This window comes from Archocentrus centrarchus, chromosome 14 (genome assembly GCF_007364275.1).
Source record: "Archocentrus centrarchus isolate MPI-CPG fArcCen1 chromosome 14, fArcCen1, whole genome shotgun sequence".
Classification (NCBI taxonomy): domain Eukaryota; kingdom Metazoa; phylum Chordata; class Actinopteri; order Cichliformes; family Cichlidae; genus Archocentrus; species Archocentrus centrarchus.
Window position 1 is genome coordinate 29,477,691 of NC_044359.1, and position 20,798 is coordinate 29,498,488.

Sequence of the window (20,798 nt, forward strand, 5' to 3'; positions counted from 1 at the left end):
GAAAAAAAAATACATAAAATGCAAAAAAAAAAAAGACATAAAAAAATAAAGTTGATGTATTCTCTGCTTGTGTATAGTGAATGTTCCTCAGTCGCCGGGTGTGGCAGTGAGTGGCACATACCAGTTGACTGTGACAGTGCAGATCTGTTAATAACTTTTTTGTACACCTGCTCATCATTGTAAAGGTGATCATAGTGATTCTTATGATTTAATCAATCTGGTAATGTGTTTTGTTAATAAGTCACAAATAAAGTTTTTTTTCTTAAATATTTCAAACAGTGTTATGAATTCAATCCGACTAACAGCTTGTTTTCACTTCCAGCCGACCGTTTGTGCAAGAAGATTTACTCACAGTGCAGTGCGGTGTTTTTTGTTTTGTTTTTTTATCCTTCACTTTCGCAACAGTGGAATTTGGAAATGTGGAAGTACGTGAAATGATCTGGGAAGCAAACCAGCAGGGATTTGTCCGATCAGTCATAAATGTGTTCTTGTAAAATGAGACATTTAGTCCTTCCCGCCTTCCTAGCCCCTGAAGTTCAACTCAGCCAGGTCATAAACATCCTCAGTGTTTGACAGAAGCAAACTGCTGTCCAAACAAGACAAAGTCAGTGTTTACAAATATTTATTAGAAACAGATGGTTTCTGACAAAATACAAGCATTAGTATTATTTGCTTTTGAAAACCTTTTTTCTGTGTACGGTGTCAGCAATTTAAAGTTGCCAGGGCTGCAAGCAAAAAAATGGCCAACATGGGACTTACACATCCTTTCCTTTTGAACAAAGAGTTGCCTTCCTTTATTGTAGGAAAGAGCCTTTTGATATTCGTAACACGGGCTCCATCTGTCTGGAGAAGTAATTAATGCACACCTCCCTTCCTTCTCTCTCTTGCTGCAGCTGGCCCATACTGTTCATATTTAATATCTATTCTGTTGATATGTGGAGAAAGACCGCATACTTTGTAATAATGACAGATAATTATCAAAATAATCTCTGTGAAATAATCTCTTAAAATTTCAAATTCTACTTCTGAGATTATTTCAGTCTACAGCAATTCATCCAGAGCACACTGGTGTATGGGACTAACAGGAAGGCTCCTGCTTCAAATCCCCTGGTCAGTTCTGGGTACTTCCACAGTCCAAACTGGTGATTTTATCTTGATAGTACATGTGAGGTAGATATTTAGCAGTCATACTGACACAATTCAGTGAGGCAAAGAACAGTAAAGGGGCATATTTAATGTTTATCTGCCCCCTTGTGGCAGTTTTTGTAATGCACACACTGGAAACTACAACCAAACTCTCATATTGCAAATGTATAGGCGGCTGGTAATGAGAAGAAGAATCCAAAGAATAATAATGTCAATGTCTGTTATTCACTTTTCCAGACTATTAGCAGGAGTTCTCAGGCTTTGGAAAACATGGACTATATTTACCAAAATGAAACGAGTTAGTGAAATATTAACCTGCTACTCTGCAGACATTAAAAAAAAAAAAAAAAGGGGGGGGGGTTAAAAATCTCTTCTCTAAAGCATAACCAACTGTTATGATGAATAAATGCAAACCACACAAAACTCTTACAGTGACAGTTAAAGGAAAGAAAGGAAAATGCCTACATTTTTCACTGTGGGCATTTTCCCTGATACAATATTGTGTAATTGCCCTGAGGCTATGAGATGATATTTTATTCACAAAGTCAGCCTCATGCTCCCTACAGCTGCAGTGATGGAATCTGAGCGCAGTCTACTGCAATCAGCAGCAGTCAACCCACAGCCCGCTTTCAGTAGTACACTTTATTAATCCCTGATGACCACAGTTTGACTGGTAATTATATTACTCATCACTCCAGTCAAAACTGGACTGGTCACTGACAAACTCACATTATATACTAGCACAGATTCACAGAATGGATGAATTAATTTAAATTTTTGCCTTTCACATCAATGACATATTCTTCTGCCTGTGTGCTTTAGCATGTTGTTTAATGATGGTTCAATATTTAATCTTACAGTCTGAAAATAATCATACTGTACAAGGTAATGAAATGGTTTTTTTTTATTATTATTATATGAATGTATTATTTAGCACACATGTACAAAGATCACTTGAATATCAGCATTTTTCCTCACGCCAATGTTTTATGTGTGAAGTTGTTGACTTTGTCCAAAACATTGTGTGGTGTCCATAACAGTCCATAACCAGAGTGATGCAATAGTAAATCTAAACATTACGATACTTAATTATTTGTAATTTCTATATATCCCAACTGATACTGCTGCAAGCATAAGGATAAATTTTGTTACAGTGTCCATAATAGTAAATGACACACATCATGGGGCTAATATGTAACACATTAATTTGTATCAATGAGAAACATTTAGATTTTTTTTTTTTCAATTATGTGCCAGATTTAAAAATACATGATTTTAAAAGTACAAATTAATTGATTCTCAGTTAATTTTCACTTATTTGCGTGCACTTGTTTTCAGTGAAATGTTCCACATTTGATGTGGTCCGTGTTTCCATTATCCCTGATAATATTGTTACGCTGTTACTAAAAATGTATCCGTATATGAAAATAAAAAATATGGCCAAACTTGCCAAAAGAAAAGAGGTTTACAGGGGTAAACCGCAACAGCTGGTAGCACCCTATTTACCAAGATGATAAAGTTGCAGAAACAATCATAAATCATAATCTGAAAAGTTATTAATAATAATATAAGATATAATGAGCTGAAGTACATTAACTGCCTCTAAAATGTGGAGAAAAGTGTAGTGTATGACAGAAATGCTGTTGTGTGTAAATTACAGTTACCCTAACCACTGAGATAAAGTAGTGGTCAGAACTAATAGCAACAACATTAGCTATACATTAATGCATATTTTCTCCCTAAATATCACCTCCTCCGACTGCTGAACCTTTGTTTACATCTGCATTTGCTCCACATGTGTTGTCATTTAAATTTGCTGTTTTTTAGCTCGTATGGTAATTTACACACAGTCCCTACCCCACTGATGCAAGTCACTTCCTCTCTCTCTCTCTCACTTGCTCTCTTTCTCCACCCAGCTATAGACCAGGATACATGAATGCTGGGAAGGAGGACAGTGGCAGAAAGAGCAGAGAGGGAGGACTGCTGAAAGAGTAAGTGAGAAGAGGAGGAGGAGGAGGAGGAGGTAAAAAGGCAAGATATAGTAGGAGAGAGTGAGTTGGAGGACAGCATTCTGTAGCATACTATGGAGCAGTGTAGAACAAAACAAGGAGCGGGTGCAGTGAGGACACAGCTTGGCTTTATGCCTGATCAATAAAAGGTAGATTAGTTCAGAATCTGAGCAGTAAAGAAGAGGACTCATTAAGCAGCATTGCTTTGCAGCGGTGACTGCCTGCAGACTCCTCTGAGTTTGAATTGTGCAATCAAAGGATAAAAAATATGAAGACAAAGTCGCTCAGAACCTTGAGAATCTACAGTATGAGGACATAAAACAGAAAGCGTAAAACTAACTCATGACATTTGGAGCCAAGACTTGCAGCAGGATCACACAAAGACTGAGGTATGTCTTTTTTATTCTTAATTTGAGGGCATTTAAAAAAAATTCTGTGTTTGTTCAAGAGCATGTCTTTGCTCTGCAAAGGGGGATTTAATGGTGTATAAACAGGGCAGGACAGTTGTCACTTATTATTAGACATCAACAACAGACGTGGGTCACTTGACCTAGCTCAACTAACATTAGTTGACAAGAGAACCAAAATAATAGTCCCTGTGGATGAGTAATGCTCATTTAGCAATTTAGACATCACAGGATGAAGGCTTTCGAGGGGGGGGGTGGGGGGGTGAAGAACAGGAAGAAGTGAAGGGAGCCTTGCCAGAATGTATTTCCACATTTTTTTTTTTTGTCATAAAGCAACACTTGCAAGTGCTCACACATACACATCCTATATCTGCATAATAATGAACTCATATGCAAAAATCCACACATGTTGACAAGTGAACTGTTGTTGCGTAAATCATTAAAATGACCTCCCGCACATTTGAGAAAACTTGTGCGCGTGCATGTGCGCAGACACGCAGACACACATACACACACACACACATACACACACACACACACACACACACACACACACACACACACACACACACACACACACACACACACACACACACACACACAAGCTGCCCCCTTTGTGAAAGGGTGTTGCAGTTAAATGCACACAGCGCTTAATGAAGTCTATAGCATTAATGTATGGTTCTCTTCAAGGTGAGCTGAAAGTGAAGGGCAATGAAGTGAAAGCTGCCTCCTATGGCAAATATTAGAATGAGAGTGGAGCCAAGAGTTCACCCCAGGAACTATGTTTTGGCATTAATGGCGGGGGGGGGTGGGTCTGTGCATTATGTTCAAAATGCTGATATAACATACCAGCATTTACACAGTCATTGCTATGTCCACTCATTATGCCAGGAAAGTGAGAGCACAAATCTCACAGTACTTGACAACTCTAGTTATCCTTCTTCTGTGCAGTACTGAAGCGCTTCCTTGTCTCAGCCCGAGCTCTGTGCATTGTTTCCTGCTTACTCATGGATTTCCTTCACAGCACCGTCTAAAATGTCTCTCACTGTAAACGCATTCCTCTCTTAATTTTAGATGGATGTAATGATGTGGAAACACTGACGCCCTCTTGAATTATCAGATTTTTGAGTCAACCAGTCGAGGAATGGGGAGAAGAGCAGCTGACCTGACGACTTCGGTTCCAGTTTTAGGAGTCCCTGCCTTGGTTGGCGTGCGTGGTTGGAAGGCAACAGGAGGAGACAGATCCGGAGGAGCCCTGTGGGGACTTCAGTGCAGTGTTGGTGTTCAGACGTCCCCTGGGATAAGTAGACCTCCTACCCAGCTAACTGATACACTCTCAGATAACATTAGTCAAACATCCAACAGCTATATTACCAAGGAAACGGAAAACAAGGAGATACTGCTGCTAACGAAGAGTGACAAGGAGAAAAAGGCAATTCTAAAACAGAAAAGTGGGGAATCCAAGACCAAAAAGGAAGTGACTTTCAAAGCACTCAGAGGTGAGGCCTCAAAGGATGTGGCCTGCTGTCAGAGGAACAGTAGAGGGACTTATTGCTATACCAGCGCAATCAAGACAAATCCACACATTGCAGGGAATATAACCAATGCCAGGTCTAATTATAAAACTGTTCACCGTTACACCAATGGCAGCGTGGTTGATTCAGAGGCAATTGGTGGAATTACCGTAGATAATGATGAAGCTGAGCCGGTAAAGAGAGTGACCTGTTATGGAGGAGACCAAACTAGATTGCAAGGTCATTATACAGATTTGTGCAGGAAGACGTTGCCATTATCTGCTGCCCGAGCTTTTGGCATGCCACAAAAAATATGCAACCACTGTGGAGGGAGACAGGCTGTAACCAACAGAGCTGTCATTCTAGGGGAGAAAATCCCTGCTCCCAATGCTTTCCTTGAGAAATCTTTAAACTCAGCTTTCACCTCACTCTCGACCTCTATGCCTCTCCAAATGCCCCACACTGAAAAAAACCTTAAGGCAAAGCAACAAATCTCTGACAGCATTAATAATACTGACAACAGGACACAGATTACAGTCAGTCCGCAAATATTATATGTTAATGAAGAACTAAGGTATCGAAAAACACCACACCCTGCATGCCCGGTCCACTCTAAAGGCAGTCTAGTCACTTTGTCAAACATAAATGCCGACAGGGATGCAACATCAATTCAGCCTACAACTGTCCTGCATGCTAAAACCATCACTATCACAAAAGCAACCATTGAAACCAGACGGGATGATTCCAGTGAAAAATGTTGTGCAAAACCTGCTCAGGACAATAAGCTCCCCCGGCCAACAACTCTACCTTTGACCCCTCAGCTGGCCATAGCTACCAAGCCCAACAACCCACATTCACACACCTACCCTAAGCGCATTAAGACAGCACAACACACCCCTACACAATGCAGTGAAACTCAAAATGTATGTGTGTCTGTACACGCTACGCCTGAGATTACACTGTCACCACCTTCTCATTTATACACTGTAGCCGCGGTGACTGGAAATGCATCCAGTACCAGTGCACTCACATCGACCACAGTTTGTAATTCTGCACCAGCGTCCACTAAAAGTATAGCTGATAAAGTCAATACAGAGAGTAAATCTCTGCGCTCAAAGCATGCAGGTCAAATAAATGTAGAAATGAATACAACTAATAGCCCCAAAACAACCCCTAAATGCCCCACACTGTCACTGGCGGGCAATGCATTTGATCAAACACGTAAATCAAAATCACTTGCACACCTTTCATCTTCAAGGCCACCGAATACTCTACCCAAGCAACTGCAAGAAAAGGCATCCACAGAAGCTGTCAGCACATCTTTAGGTAAAATGCCTTTTACTGACACAGTAGTAAGCTCAACTGGATTTTCAGCTTTGGCTAATCCACAACATCCAACTACACCACATCCATATCTGAGAATTTTGAATCATAAAGCTAATTCAGATCAAACTGCATGTAAGGGCAATAAAGATAAGTCTGTAGTTGCGCAAGTAATTCATCCTAACTCCTCAAATTCTGAACCTATGCTTCACGCTCATGCATCTTCCCTAGACGCAACATCTAGTGCATCTAATCTCCTAGACTCGAAAGCTAAGTTGCCTGTGAGTACTACTCCCAGCTCCACACTTACATTTAACAGCACCCTCAACAGAAATGTAGCTCTCAGGAACACTGCATCCAATTTGAAAAAATCTGCAACCCCAGCTCACTCGCATTTGTTTGCCTTGACGGAAAAACAGAATGATTTCTCTGTATCAAGTACAAATTTGCTTCAATCAATAGACACAGCACAAGTAGTTAGCTGTAATGAAGCCCCCGACACAAGCAAACCTCCACGCGCACAAGGACTAGACATCAGAACTCAAAGCGGTAACAAACTTGGTGTTGTTGCCCATCAGGAAAGCAACTTAGCACCTCTACATGCATTATCTAAGCCTCAGATTGTGCCAAAAGGTCATAACAGGGGCAGTGATGCTACCACCCATAACACTAAATCAACCAGTGACCCCACTGAGGAGTTGCATTCTGATAAAAATAAATTCAACGCTAATTTAATCAATGAATTAGTTGTGCATGAGTCAAAAGACCATAAAAATTCAAATCCATCACAGGTCGCTAACCTTCAGAATTGCATTTCCCTAATTAAGTCAAACAGCTCTTGTCTGCAGGGTTGCATAAAAACAGGACAACAAAAGCCTGCACATTATCAAGGATGCACAGAAACAGAACATGAGGGACACAGTGCAGCATGCCCACCAGTGAAAACAGCCCAACAGAAGAATTCAAATACAGAACAGTTTGCCTTGGGTGTATCAGCCAGGCATGCAAATGTTAAGCTTAAAACTGACGTAGTTATAGAGACACATCCCAATAACTCAACACCCTCTGTCACACCACAAACAAACTGTGAACCTATCACCTCAAACAAAAATGTCAAACCCATCATCAAATCTTCATCAAATCAAATCTTATTGCCGCAACAAGCACGCACACGTCCAGAACGTTCTTTCACTGCACCAACCCCATGCAGCAGTGAGGGAGAAGCGCGTATGCACACAGGCCCTGATTGCAATTCCATATTGCTATCATCAAAAAAGCCCTTGGCATCCCATCCCCACCTCCAGTCTAGAGAGGTGGAGGCAATTGACAGCCCCGCTCCTCCTCAGCCGTGCCCAGAGGACACCAGCCTGGCTCACTCCCACCCAGCTGATGCAGCCCTGCTGCTGCCGCCTTCCCCACAGTGCTGCAAATCAGCAGCCCTACAGCAGAGACTCGAGACTGTGGAGGCCAGCCTGGCAGCCAACAAGGACAGGATCACTACCCTGCTTAACATTATCCATGACCTAGAGACATGCCACACTCCAGCCAGTGGGTAAGTAGATGTGTGTATGTGTCTGAGTGTGTGTAAGTGTAGTAAAAATGTTTTTTTTTTTGTTCTCATTTCAGAATCAACAATTTTTTACTTCAGTGTCTAATATAAAATTCAATAGAGTATTAAACATTTTTAAATGCCAGATACTAAACATGCCATATTAGATATAAGCTGTAAATCATGAAAACTTTATCTTCACTCCAGTACAGGTACAGCTGCCAGAATCTTTTCCAGGAATTATTTTAAAAGCATTCCTGCACTGCTGATCTCTGGCTTTCCAGTGAGTCATCACTTAGAATGGAACAACTCAGCAGCATTGAATATCAATGCAAACTGCATTATTTTTAGTCTAAAACCAGTTGTATGCATATATATATATATATATATATATATATATATATATATATATATATATATATATATATATATATATATATATATATATATATATATATATAAACCACTGATCAGTTGCTACAGAATGCTACAGAAAACCAGGCTCTGGGCTGTTTCTATCTAATACTGTACAAAACTTACAGTAATGAATACAGGGTTAATATTTTTTAACATGTATTTGTCTTTCTTTGTTTTAAGCATGGGGCATCAAATGTTTCTCAGATATTTGGATACTCTGTCCAATACCTGAACTATGTGATAGATTGAAGAAAAAAAAAAAATGTCACCAAACTTCTGTTTACTTCCTGAATGAAAATTAAACACAGTTGGGAGCAGATGTTTTGGTTTGTTTAAATGCAGTTATTTGTCAGGTGACACTTAATTTTGCCTTTCTGATTCATTTGAGCTAGTATCAACATTTGATCAACTAAATAACATAACAAAAGCAAACAAGTGTGAGTTGTGTAAACAATTTTACACACCAGGATGGAACATGCTGCACAAATAAATTTGAAGGCGATACCGCTCAGATGTTATCAAGTCCGTTTTGCAAACCTGTAACAAATGTGATTCATATTGCGGTGATGTCACATTGCAACATTGTTGCAGGTTTGAAAACAGGCCTGTGATTATGTTCGTGAGTATGATAGAAACCTACTTGGGCATTTCAGGGGGGCAGAGATTTATATAGCCATGCAATTCTTCTGGGACAAATAACGGGAATTAAAACAGGCCTCTGGCAACGTGTCTCTGTCAATCATTCTCATTCAGTGTGCTCTGTTAATAAGCTGTGACTGCCTCTGAGGTCATGTTTCAGAATAACCAACTCCTAATAACCTACTGATGTCTAACATGATGTGTGTTATATAGCTCATAACTGCCGACAGTTCAGTCTCAATGGATCTCAGATGGATACAATGATTGGAAAGATTATTAAACTGTAAATCTGAAAGGATCACATTAAAGTAAGGTATTAGATTAATCATGATGTAAAAACACACGGATTGTGATACCTGAAATACCTTGGCTGCTACATCAACAGCATCGTGTATTTTTTATTTCATTAAGAGGGAGATACTGTTAATTCATGATACTGTAGTTGCTGAGAGTTGATGAAGATCATCCTTCTGTTTTCATTCAGTAAGTTTTGTTAGTTCATGAGATTTCATATACTCTTGCACTAAAGAGTTAAAAAGTTATTCGCAATATGCAATTTGCTTTTTGTGTATTCTAGTCGGCGATCCTACAAAACTGGACAGGACCTCAAAACCTGCACAACGTGTCAGAAAACTGCTTGTGTGGTATACAGGTGAGATAACAGTGAGGCTGCCAAGTTTGCCTGCATGCAAAGCTGGACTAATTCATCAAAATAGCTCTAATATTAAACAATGATTGTAGAATATAATGAACACACTTTCCTATTGTGTTGTGTTACCCTTTTGGTGTCTCATTTAATAAAAGACATGAAGAAAAACAAACCAAATCAATATGCATGGCATGCACAGCAACAGGAACGCGTATCAGTTTATTCAAGGACAAAGTCAGCGTATGATCTGCATTCAGACACATAATTCAATTCACGGGTCAGCACCTTTGCCATTGCAGTTGCCGGTCCCTTGCCAGCCTGTTCACTTCATTTCTCTAAAAGTTAATGACTTACTGTATGGATAGCAAGCAGTTTCTTGCTCAGAAGACACAGAGCGATTGCATTTTCCTGTCTGAGAGCACGATAAATCTTTTAGAACAACTGTCAGATTTAAGCACTTACTTTATGCAGCACAGTCTATTCAGAAATTTAAGCAGGCAGGGAGAAGCAGCCTGGAAAATTGATTTGTACTGATTGATGAAGATTACTGCCAATTTGCAGGCTAATTGATGTTATGCTATATGAAAATGAAACATTTTAGCAGATGAGGTGACCTGTGAGAAACAGGTGAATATAACTGAAACAGTAATAGCTCAGTTGAGACTTTTTCATAACATGCTGCAGCCAATTTAATCAGTTCAGCAATAGCAGTTGCATTTCAGTGCCATGCAAGTTGAAAGTAATTCCCTTTTATTAAAGAAGGTAATGAGAGGGGTTGTTTAATTGTGATCTAAGAAGAGCTTTCAGCACATATCCCTTGCCATTATAACTTATTATGGAATATTGGTTAATTCTCATATTCCAACAATGGTCTAGTTTGCACCCAGTAACTAAAATGTTGCATCAGGTGGAAGCAATGGAAAATAAAAACTATTGCTAAGTGGGGCGAAGAAATCTAAAATTCTTCTCATCATCTTTATGGGAAATAAAAATGCCTCAAGCTTAAGAAAGCACAACCTTAAACTGTCTTCGTTTTGAAATATTCAAAACATTCCTCTTGATCTACTTGTTTTCCAAAACCTCTTTTGTGTGACAAAAAAAAAAAGTGTTACATAAGTTGATTTGCTGACTGGTGTTTGTGTGTGGGCATCTGGTCCTTAAAAGGCCAAGTGGGAAGATAAGAATATTCAAACCAGATGTGTGTGCCCTCCAAAAAAAGAGGATATCCTGCTGGGAAATGTCTACCTGCCCAAACCAATCAGCCACTTTGAAATCTGACAAGCACAGAGCTTCCCACATGAGGAGACCACACAAAGCAAAGTGAAATGTAGCAACACAGTTTATAGTGATTTTGCTGCATGAAAAGCTTTTGCATTATGGGAAAATGAGCTGGAAATGTAGATATGAAACACCAAAGCATTCATTTGCATCTTTGGAGAAAAATTTCAGATTTGACACATTTTGTGTTTTTTTTTTTTTTTTTAAATCTGTGTTTTCTTCAGGGGGGGGGGGGGGGCGGGGAGAATTACTAATTTGGGACTGTGTGTTTGTCTTTACAGTGTAGAGTATGATTTCAGGCAGCAGGAAAGACGCTTCTTGGAGGTTCTGAACTGTTCGGCGAGTGGCAACAGTGCTTTCTCTGCCCACCTCTCCCAGCCTTTAACCTTCAGCCTGCTCAGAAATGTCATCATTAAGAACTTAACAAAGACAAAGGTGAGAAGCAAAAAGCTGTGCAAGACCCTGTTCAAATGGCTTCCAGGAAAACCTCACAAAGTGTAGACCTCTTATCAGTACCTGTGTGCTGTTTAATAGCCATTAGTCTGTGTTACAAGTGACCAGCAGAAGCCTTTTGCAGAGGACTCTTATTATTCCCTTTCTGCCCATAGAAAGTAAGGAGGAAGTAATTACTCTGAACTAGGTTCTTCCCAAGTAAAGTTCCACTCTCCTGCACCTTGTCAAAGCCTATATGCAGGATTTTCTGCTGAAATTTGAACCTGATCTTTGTGACCTTCGACTAATACCATCTATAAGGAATTTGTTTTCACTTTTTTCACAAATTAAGGCTGTTTTCTTGTCAATTTGCCTGCATTAAACTGTAGATTTCTATATCTAATTTTGTATATGAGATTCTGTTATGTTTCCATTGTTATGATTAAAGCATTTTATTCTATAGTTCCTTTTTTTTCAATTGTCTCTTTACCTTCTTTCCCTTACAATCGTTGTTCAGTAGTTTGATATATCAACTATTTAACTGTCTGTAAATTAGTTAATATGTCCAGGGTATTGATAAATTCTGATTGCTAAACGATTTTAGTCATTTATAAATGAAATAAAGATTTCTTTTTTCTCACTTGAGACGTATACCTTCAATGCATCTAAACCTTTTCACAAATGCAAACTGGCCACAAGGGTGCACAAAATACAGAAACATTCATTATGCCTTTGCCAATTGTGCAGATGGTCTCCAAATCCCCAAACAATCTGAAGTTCATAAAAGGTCTCTGAGTAAAACAATGAAATGACGAAAGGCTGCAATGAAGCATGCACACACCCACGAGCACATCCGTGGACACAGACTTATGGACGTAAAAAGCAAACTAGCAACATGAAACAAACCTTTACGGTTTCACAGAACTGTTCATAAAGTGCGATTTTGGATGAAAGCTTATGAATAAGGAGTGCGCGCACATTTTATCTGAGCAGTATGTTAAACAAAGATTATGATGTTACCTTCTTAGCAGGCAATACTCGGGATTTAATTAAAAGCTCTCTAAGAAGAAATAATACCAACTGAAAATGGAATTTTTGTAAGAACATTACAAGGGAGAAATGTGGGCTCAAAGCACCTCTGGAAGCCTCAAAGCCTCATACAAGTGGTCCTGTTCTGCTCCCAGTGCATTTAAATGTAAGTAATACTACTGTATATTATACACACATGCAAAGGTGCAATTTTCACTTTATTCTGCCATAATTCAACATAGATTTTCAGGTATCTAAGGAAATATGAAATGCTAGACATAACTTATTAAAATACATGATTGTCCAAACAAAGCATACGGTGTAGGAAAAATGCTAATGTCAACCCACATCTCTTGTTTGGGAATTCTGTTCTACCCATAAAGTGGTTAACAGAGACACATATTTTTGTTTGGGCATGTGATAAGAGATGGTGTGTTTTTATATTTGCCTACTGTATACCCCAAGTTATGTGGATCAAAAGAACATACAGTCATGTGACCCACAGGAGAACACCACATGTGCTAACATGCTAAAAAACCTGAAAAAAATCTGGTGAATGTAGATTTAGAAGTACAGTAAGAGGACTGGCCGTTTCTCTTTTAACCTACGCATGTTGGTAGCATAACACAGTGAAATCTTGTAACCCACCTAAGTGCTGGCTGTCAGGGTGCAATGCACTCTGGGTACAAGCTGTGCAGGAGAATTCTTTTTTTCTTTTTTTCTTTTTTTTTAAAGTTAATTACTCCAATTATACCATGTCAGTTATGAATCTTTTATTAAAAAAAGATCCACTGTGAGTCAATATTATATCAGTGCTCTAATGTAATGAGAGAGTTTGGAGAGTTCTGAATGTGCCATGCAGTTGTGATGGCTTTCTGTGTCATAAAATGTTATGTATTGTCTGATACTGTCCCAACCATACATAGCCATACGATGTGTATACATCTTGCAAATATTTCTAAATGAACCAATTCAGCAAAACATATCACTTTTATTAACTATGTCTTGCTGCTTTGTTCGAGTTTTATTAAAGCAATACGTCAAACTCAGGTCAAATGTGTTGTGATTAGTTTCAAGGAGACATTTTCATTAACCTTATTTGAACTGACTCTACAGAAAAGAACAGAGAAAATGCTTTAGGAACTCTGACTGCTTGTGCAGAGTTCTGCTGAGTTTCTTTGGTTATCTGGGGCCTGCTAATTTTGAAAAGCGGTACTGCCGAACAATACTGCAGCAACAGCAAGTCCCAGGCCACAGAACATGAGATGAATGGGTCTATAAAACAAATATAAACAGGACAGACAACATATTGCATTTATATTGATATCCATATCAGAGATTATCTTTCACTGAGAATTAAGCCACTGTCATCTATGTGCAAATTAAAGTGCTGCATTTTAAAATGGTAGTTCTACATTATCATGTCCAACCCTCCCTGTGCTTGTAAATCAGCTAGTCTAACTCACAAGGGGAAAAACAATTTAATGTGTCTCAGTTATGCAATCACTGCAAAAAAAAAAATTGAATGTTGCTTCTTTTGAAGTGAGGTAATTGGGTAGAGCTGGAGGCAGATATTTGGAGAAAAAAAACCTAATCAATGCTAAAATGTCTGCTGCACTTAAAGCATACATATCTGAAGAACTGCACAAATAAATTCTTTAAGTAATTCTTTAAGAAGTAATTTTCTATTTGTATGTAGAGTGTCTGTTTATCTACAGCCCCATGCTTTTATGCACTTAAAATTGCCTTCATCTTCGTTTGCTTTCCCACAAAGCCAGGAGTTTAGTTTCCAAATATTCCTGTGAGCCATTTTCATCAAATTCCCCAATTATGTGGGCATATTATACTGAGTCATTTCAGTTTTTAATGTTTGTTTCCTTTAAAGTTTATGTTCCATTTAGCTTCTTACCCTGCAGTTTCACTCTGATACTCTGATTTTCAACAATGCTCCCAAGCATGTCAGATGGTCACATCTACAAAAAGCAGCACAAGTATGCAACAGCAGTTTCATAGCTAACACATAGCTTTTAGTGTGCATGTATATATGTATATAGGCATATAAAAATAAAGTTGTTTTTACAGTTGTTACATTACTTTACAACAGTAATAATCACCATCATCATCTGCCAGCTTCAGTCTGACAGATGATATTACCTCTGAATCAAATTACTACTTTCCAGATGAAGCATTATAACACTGCAGCTGGTCTTCAGCTCCATGCTCCCGCTCCTTCCCTCAGCCACTTTCAGGTCATTATTTTGGTTCAGTGGTCCATCTGGTTTAGGTCCAATAACTTCCACCAGCCTGAGCATAAAAAAAGGCTATAAGGGTAGAAGCCAGCTCACAGACTCAAACAAGCTCCACTGTGCATCTCTTTACCTGTGCACTGAAAATGGCAGGAATTAAGTGACCGTATACCGAGCCCTCACTTTTTAAAATTTTTTTCCAAAGAGCTAAATGGTGAAGGAATATATTTATGTGGCAAGAACAGGGACCAGAATGTGTAGATTAATAAGACTGTGGTCCAAAATACAGGCTTAAATCCCCATTTGACATGAGGAGCTTTTGCCTCATGAGCTGCAGATCATTTTATCATGTTTTTGTCATTTTGTAACAATGTAATGTAATGTATCACTATTGTGGTTCTATATAGTTGGTTACACAATCACCTAATGTCCTGCTCCTGGTTTGATCCTTGGAGGAACCATAAATCCATAAATCCATTTTTTTAAACATGCTCATGGCGGCAGGCTAACATATTAATGTTTAGCATTTCAGTTTTCATGCTAATATTTGCTGGTAAGCAAATCTTGTGATAAAACACAGCTTTCAAGAGAGAAAGAGCAACTTTAAATCTTTTACTGACAATGACTTTCAGTGGGACACTGCTTTCACAACCTAATGGCTCATAAAATGTGTCCTTTTTCTTAAGGCTGTAAGTCTCCACAGTATTTACCATATGATCCTTAGAGATGTGCAAACAGGCATATCATAAACAGGCACACAGCGGTAAGACCAGTGCTGCTGATTTACATTTTCTTACATTTTTACTGTGAGTGCTATGAGACACCAGTGATTCACAAATGCTTTTAATCCAGTATCACATATGCAAATTCTTTAACAGCACAACACTGCACAGACTCTCAGTGGCACGGGTAATAGATGAAGCTATTTTCCTAAAGAACCTTTGGAGCTTTCTTTCTGAAACTTAGGAATACAAGAAAAAAATTACCATTCATGCAATTCTTGAGGTAAAAGTGGAAATTTTAATATCTGAAGCATGTTTTTTTTATGTTGATTCTGTCCCATGGGAGACAGTTTCAGAGAGGACAATTATTTCCACTGCAATGCTTTTCTCCCAGGGCAGCCTGCTGTGCCCTGACAGATATTTTTTAGACTGAAATGCTGTGCAAATTGCTCTGTTGTTCTTCTTTCCAGCACAGTGAGCTGTGTTTCTCTACACCTACAGGACGCAAAAATGGATGTATTTTTGTAAATGTAACACTAACAATATGAATGTAAGTCAATAAGAGCTGGCACAAATTTTTTTTTTGTATATCAGCTGACAATTAATATTAAAATGAGTGTCAGTTTTTGGGGTTTTTTTTGGTAAATTCACTCTGACAGTGTCATCATGGTGATGTTTTACACAGTCAGCTGCACTATCAGCTCCTGAACTTCCTGTTAAACGTGAATTGTTAAGTGGTTAATTTTTTTGTCAAGAAACGTCCCCTGAGCACTGATGTTCTAGCATGTATTAGATTTACTAAAAATGTGGATTATTCAGCTCTAAGAAGTTATATAGAAGACATATAGAAGTTATAAGGATAAACCTAACCCAGATTTATAGGACCAACATTTATCCATCAGTGCTAGGAGGGCAGTATGCTGCTAAATTATAGCAGTGGCACTTATAATACATTAAGATAGTTGAGTAAGTGGGATTACATTCACATCTACATGTTGTTACATGTCAAATGTAGCAACAAAAACAATGATTACATGCCAAGTTTCCACTCATTCAGAAGAGTATAAAGGTGATTACACTTCATATGTCTGCATTTATTTACGTCAGATTGTTTGATTAGTATGGGGCCTATTTGCTCCTATATCCACCAAAGATAAATATCCCTAGCTCCTCTATGTTTCTCCTCTATATATAGAAACATTGCTGCCGGTTTCATTCACAGAGTGAGCTAATGACTCATTCTGACGTGGAGACTCACTGCCAGTGTTCCTTGGGGACAATGAGGAGTGGAATAGGGCAGAAAAGGGCACATTGGGGTTTAAGCTCTCTCCTCCTCTCAGGGTTGAGTGTCCTCCAGAGGGGATTTAGAGGCGCAGTAATCCACAGAGATGGAAGATATCGGCTTTCCCTGGAACACCAATGTAAAATGACATGGAAGAGAAAGGAGAGCGTACTGGCTAAGTTTCCAAAAGAGACAAGTTAATTGACGGGTGCTTTTATGTAACCTGGAACATGATATAATGTGGTTTGATGATCTTGTATAACAAACACGACAATTTCCACTTTAGTCAGGCTCTCCTCTTTCATGACTTCCCTCCATCGTGTTAAATATTGTGTGAGGTCAAATTAATTAAAAGAAAAAGAATAAGGATGTGTGAGACCACTGATCTTGCCACATCGCACCACATTAGGGCGCTTTTGTGGTGTGAATTATAATCACGGGAGATAACCTTGAGTGCTTAGAAGCAATGTTTGCCTTTTTTAATACAAGTGATATTTCTTTAAGAACATGACTGAAATTAAGCAGGACATTACATGTGCCTTATTTCCCCAAGAGGGCGATCCATTTGACTGACGAAGATTATGAATGACTACAACATGCACGCAATAAGAGAACAAACGCTTGCAACATAGAAGATCTTTAGAAACACGCATATATTTAAAAAAGGAAATAACAGTTGCCGTGAGGATATCATTGTCATTAATTTTACTTGTGTTTGCTTAGGTTAGACTACTGACTTTTAGAGTGCATTACCTGTATGTTGTACACCCAGCTAGGCTACAAGCAGGGTTCACGTGGGGTCACCAGTCATCACAGGATTAGTACGAGATAGACAATCATTCACGTTCATATTCACACCTATGGAGTTAGACCAGGTGTGGTCAAACTACGGCCAGTGGGCCACACCCATCCCGTTGGTCTTTTTAATCCGGCCTGCCGAAGCCTGGTACAGAATTGCCCAAATCAAAACATATCATAATAATTATGACTGCATTCATTTTACCTTGTCCTGTAATGCCTGACATTCCACCAGGTGGCGCATTAGGCACATTGCAAGCATACTCCAAGCTGCCTTGGAGTATGCTTGCCAACGTTACCACAGATTGATTGACAAATTTGACTGGAAAAAAAATGTCACAAGAATCCAGGAGAGGGTGAAAGAGGACGACCCGGTGCAGGAGGTAATTTTCCTGCACTGCATAATCGACCAAGAAGCAATGTGTAAATTTATATTGCAGCTTTACCACGTAGTGAAGCCAGTTGAAAAACTAGTTAACTTTATTCGAGTGTGGGGACTTCAGCATCATCAGTTTATTAAGTTTCTTGAAGAAACTGACGCTGAACACAGGACTTGCTTTGCCACTTTAATGTCTGCTGAGGAAAGTATGTCAACAAGTGTGGGAGCTCAAACAGGAAATAATCTCCTGTTTGACCACCCACACACCCACAATCCTGTCACAATTTTCCCGAGCTGAGTGACATAGATTGTGATTTAGCTTTTGCTGTGGACATACTGACACACATGAATGAGCTGAAGGTGACGCTATAAGGAAAAGACCTGTTTGTGCATCAAATGTACACAAATGTCAGCACCTTCAAAACCGAGCTAGCTTTATTCTCAAAGCAAATGTCAAACAAGTCATTCACTCATTTCCCCACACTCACTGAAAGAGGCTCCTCGACATGAAAAAAAGAAAAAAAAATCTTGGATAACCTGCATTGAGAATTCTGCCGTCGGTTTTCTGATTTTGGAAAAATTGACAAGTCACTTCAACTGGTGTCATGTCCCTTCACACATGACCCTGAAACGGCGCCACAGGAGCTGCAGTTGGAGCTGACTGATCTCCAATGTGACACTGTCTTTAAGGAGAAGTTCATCTCTCTTAAACAGGATGAGTTTTATGCTTCATTAAGCGCAGCCAAATTTCCAAACATCCAAAAGATGTCACAGAGGATGCTGGTGTTGTTTCTCTCTACATGTGTGTGTGAACAGCAGCCCACAGATCCCAGTTGAGTGATGAACACCTCAGATCTGTTCTGAGAATTGCTACAACAAAACTAACAGCAGTCTTCAATGCACTGGCAAAGAAACAACACTGTTCCCACTAAAAGTAAATGTAAGTATTAACACTGTAATGCCTTTTTTGTGTGTTTATGTTTGATTTGATATGTATGCATCTGGTGCTGGCTCGGCCCATCTGTCAAATTTTAAAAGTCAATGTGGCCCCAGAGCCAAAAAGTCTGCCCACCCCTGCATTAGACTGTGGGAGGTTCAAACCCAGAACTTTCTCTTTTGGGACAACAGTGTCTCCAGCACCACTGAGCTGCCCCTCTTTTGACATCTATCCAGCCATCCATTTCCTTGCACTTATCCAATTCGGGGATGGGGAGAGCTGGAGCCTATCCCAGCTTCACAGGTTAAGAGGCAGGGTACACCCTTGGAGAGGTTGATAGTCTATCGCAGGGCTAACACAGACAGACAACCATTCATGCTCACATTCACACCTATGGCCAGTTTAGAATTGCCAGTTAATCTAACATGCATGTCTTTGGACAGCAGGAAGAAGCCAGAGTACCTTGAGAGAGCTCTCCCAGGCACAATAAGAACATGCAAACAGAAAGCATTCATTCATAACTTAGCCTAATACCCAAATTAACCAGCAAGCACTAAAGCTCAATGACAAAAATCTGACATGCAACATGCTGTACAGAGATAAACATGAAAGGCACCAAAATCAGCTTTTATGGTCTCATTTATAAGTTTATGCATATATAAAGCTAGCAAATTTATGAGCACACGAGTACAAGGGCGGGGATGACAGCCAGCATTTTAATTAAAGCTTTCTGTGGAGTGGTTGCTGCTGCTGCTTCTGTGTGGAGGTGACTGTGGAGTTGGAGAAAGGGGAAAAAGACTGAGATGTGAATGTCTTCACTGAAATAGATGTTACGGGCTGTTTTACATCCGTCAGCATCTCTCACAGGCAAAATTCTCGGGTTTGGTGAGTGATGTAAAAGCTGCATGGATCACAGGTTCAAACTGAAACCAAAATACAGTCTCTGAGTCACATATAAGCACATGTGAGCGTCTTTCACACGCAGTGCGGACACAAGTTTTGTTACCTAATTGCTGTTTTTTAAAAAATCCATGTTTATCTCAAAAGCTTATGCTACATAATCAGCAAATTTAAAAGAAGCACCAGCTAAAGAGCACTTAACTAGTGGATCGACATTAGAAATTTTGATCAGTATCTTTTGTTAGCTTTATTGGACAGCTGTGATAGAGGAACGCCGAGGTTTGGGGATGCGGCACCACCGAGCAGGACAGATCAGCACCTCTGAAAGAGAGACAGAACTTTAAAACAACTGATTAACAATTACAGTCATAATTTCGAAGGTTCTTCCAACTGTTCTCCATGGCAGCAAAACTAAATATCCTCAACAAAGAACTGACTGCATATAGTAAAGTAAATAATACATATAGAATAAGATAAATGCAATAATAACAGAATAACTACATCTCATAGTTCAGGAGTTAGCTGAAGCCCCCAACAATTACCCACTTATGTCCAGCAGGGGGGAGAAAAGAGTCACCAAACTGACTGGAGGATTTGAAGATTTTACTGCAAATTTAAACGCTTCATTTTAGTTGATTTACATATCTTATAGTTATTTTGCTTTCCAGACAGTATGAATTATATTTAATTCCATTCCAGCAGTTCCTTGTACCATTGTTGACTGAAGAAAAAAAATGTCTGTCATTAAGGGAAACAGCTGAATTATAATTACATTTTAAGTATGATTCATGATTTGAGCTCCTTTGTGTTTGTTTTTCTTGCTACTTCATTATGGCCATGTGATGTTTTCCTTACTAATGATAATACACCAATAATGCTTAGTGACAGTTACTAATGTGGATAATAACAAGTGGTTCATTTCTGACTGATCATTTCTGATAACATTCATAAAGATGTTCTTTGGTTTGTCTCAGTTCCCCCATTGACTCTGTGTATCTCAGGCTTCCTCTTCCTCTGTGCTGTCATGGATTTAAATCATTAACATTCCCATCAACTAACACACGAATCTTCTTGCTTGTGTTATAGTTTGTGTTCATGTAACTGTGCACTTTAACAGTAAAAAGGTTTTGTTTTTACTTTTG

At 39.1% G+C, this 20,798-nt stretch overlaps 1 protein-coding gene across 1 annotated transcript; it reads left to right on the top strand.

The window, feature by feature from the left end:
* Positions 1-3,458: 3,458 nt before the first annotated feature.
* On the top strand, positions 3,459-11,959 carry LOC115791588 (mucin-6). The gene is made up of 4 exons (XM_030745710.1): positions 3,459-3,544; positions 4,637-7,951; positions 9,582-9,656; positions 11,213-11,959. Exons 2-4 carry the CDS (start codon positions 4,707-4,709, stop codon positions 11,430-11,432), a joined length of 3,540 nt encoding a protein of 1,179 aa, XP_030601570.1. The 5' UTR covers positions 3,459-3,544; positions 4,637-4,706; the 3' UTR covers positions 11,433-11,959.
* The last annotated feature ends 8,839 nt before the right edge of the window (positions 11,960-20,798 follow it).

Coding starts and splice junctions, on each gene's coding strand:
- LOC115791588 (XM_030745710.1), top strand. CDS start 4,707: ATGGGGAGAAGAGCAGCTGACCTGACGACTTCGGTTCCAGTTTTAGGA. Junction 7,952..9,581: donor TGCCACACTCCAGCCAGTGG/GTAAGTAGATGT, acceptor TGTGTATTCTAG/TCGGCGATCCTACAAAACTG. Junction 9,657..11,212: donor ACTGCTTGTGTGGTATACAG/GTGAGATAACAG, acceptor TTGTCTTTACAG/TGTAGAGTATGATTTCAGGC.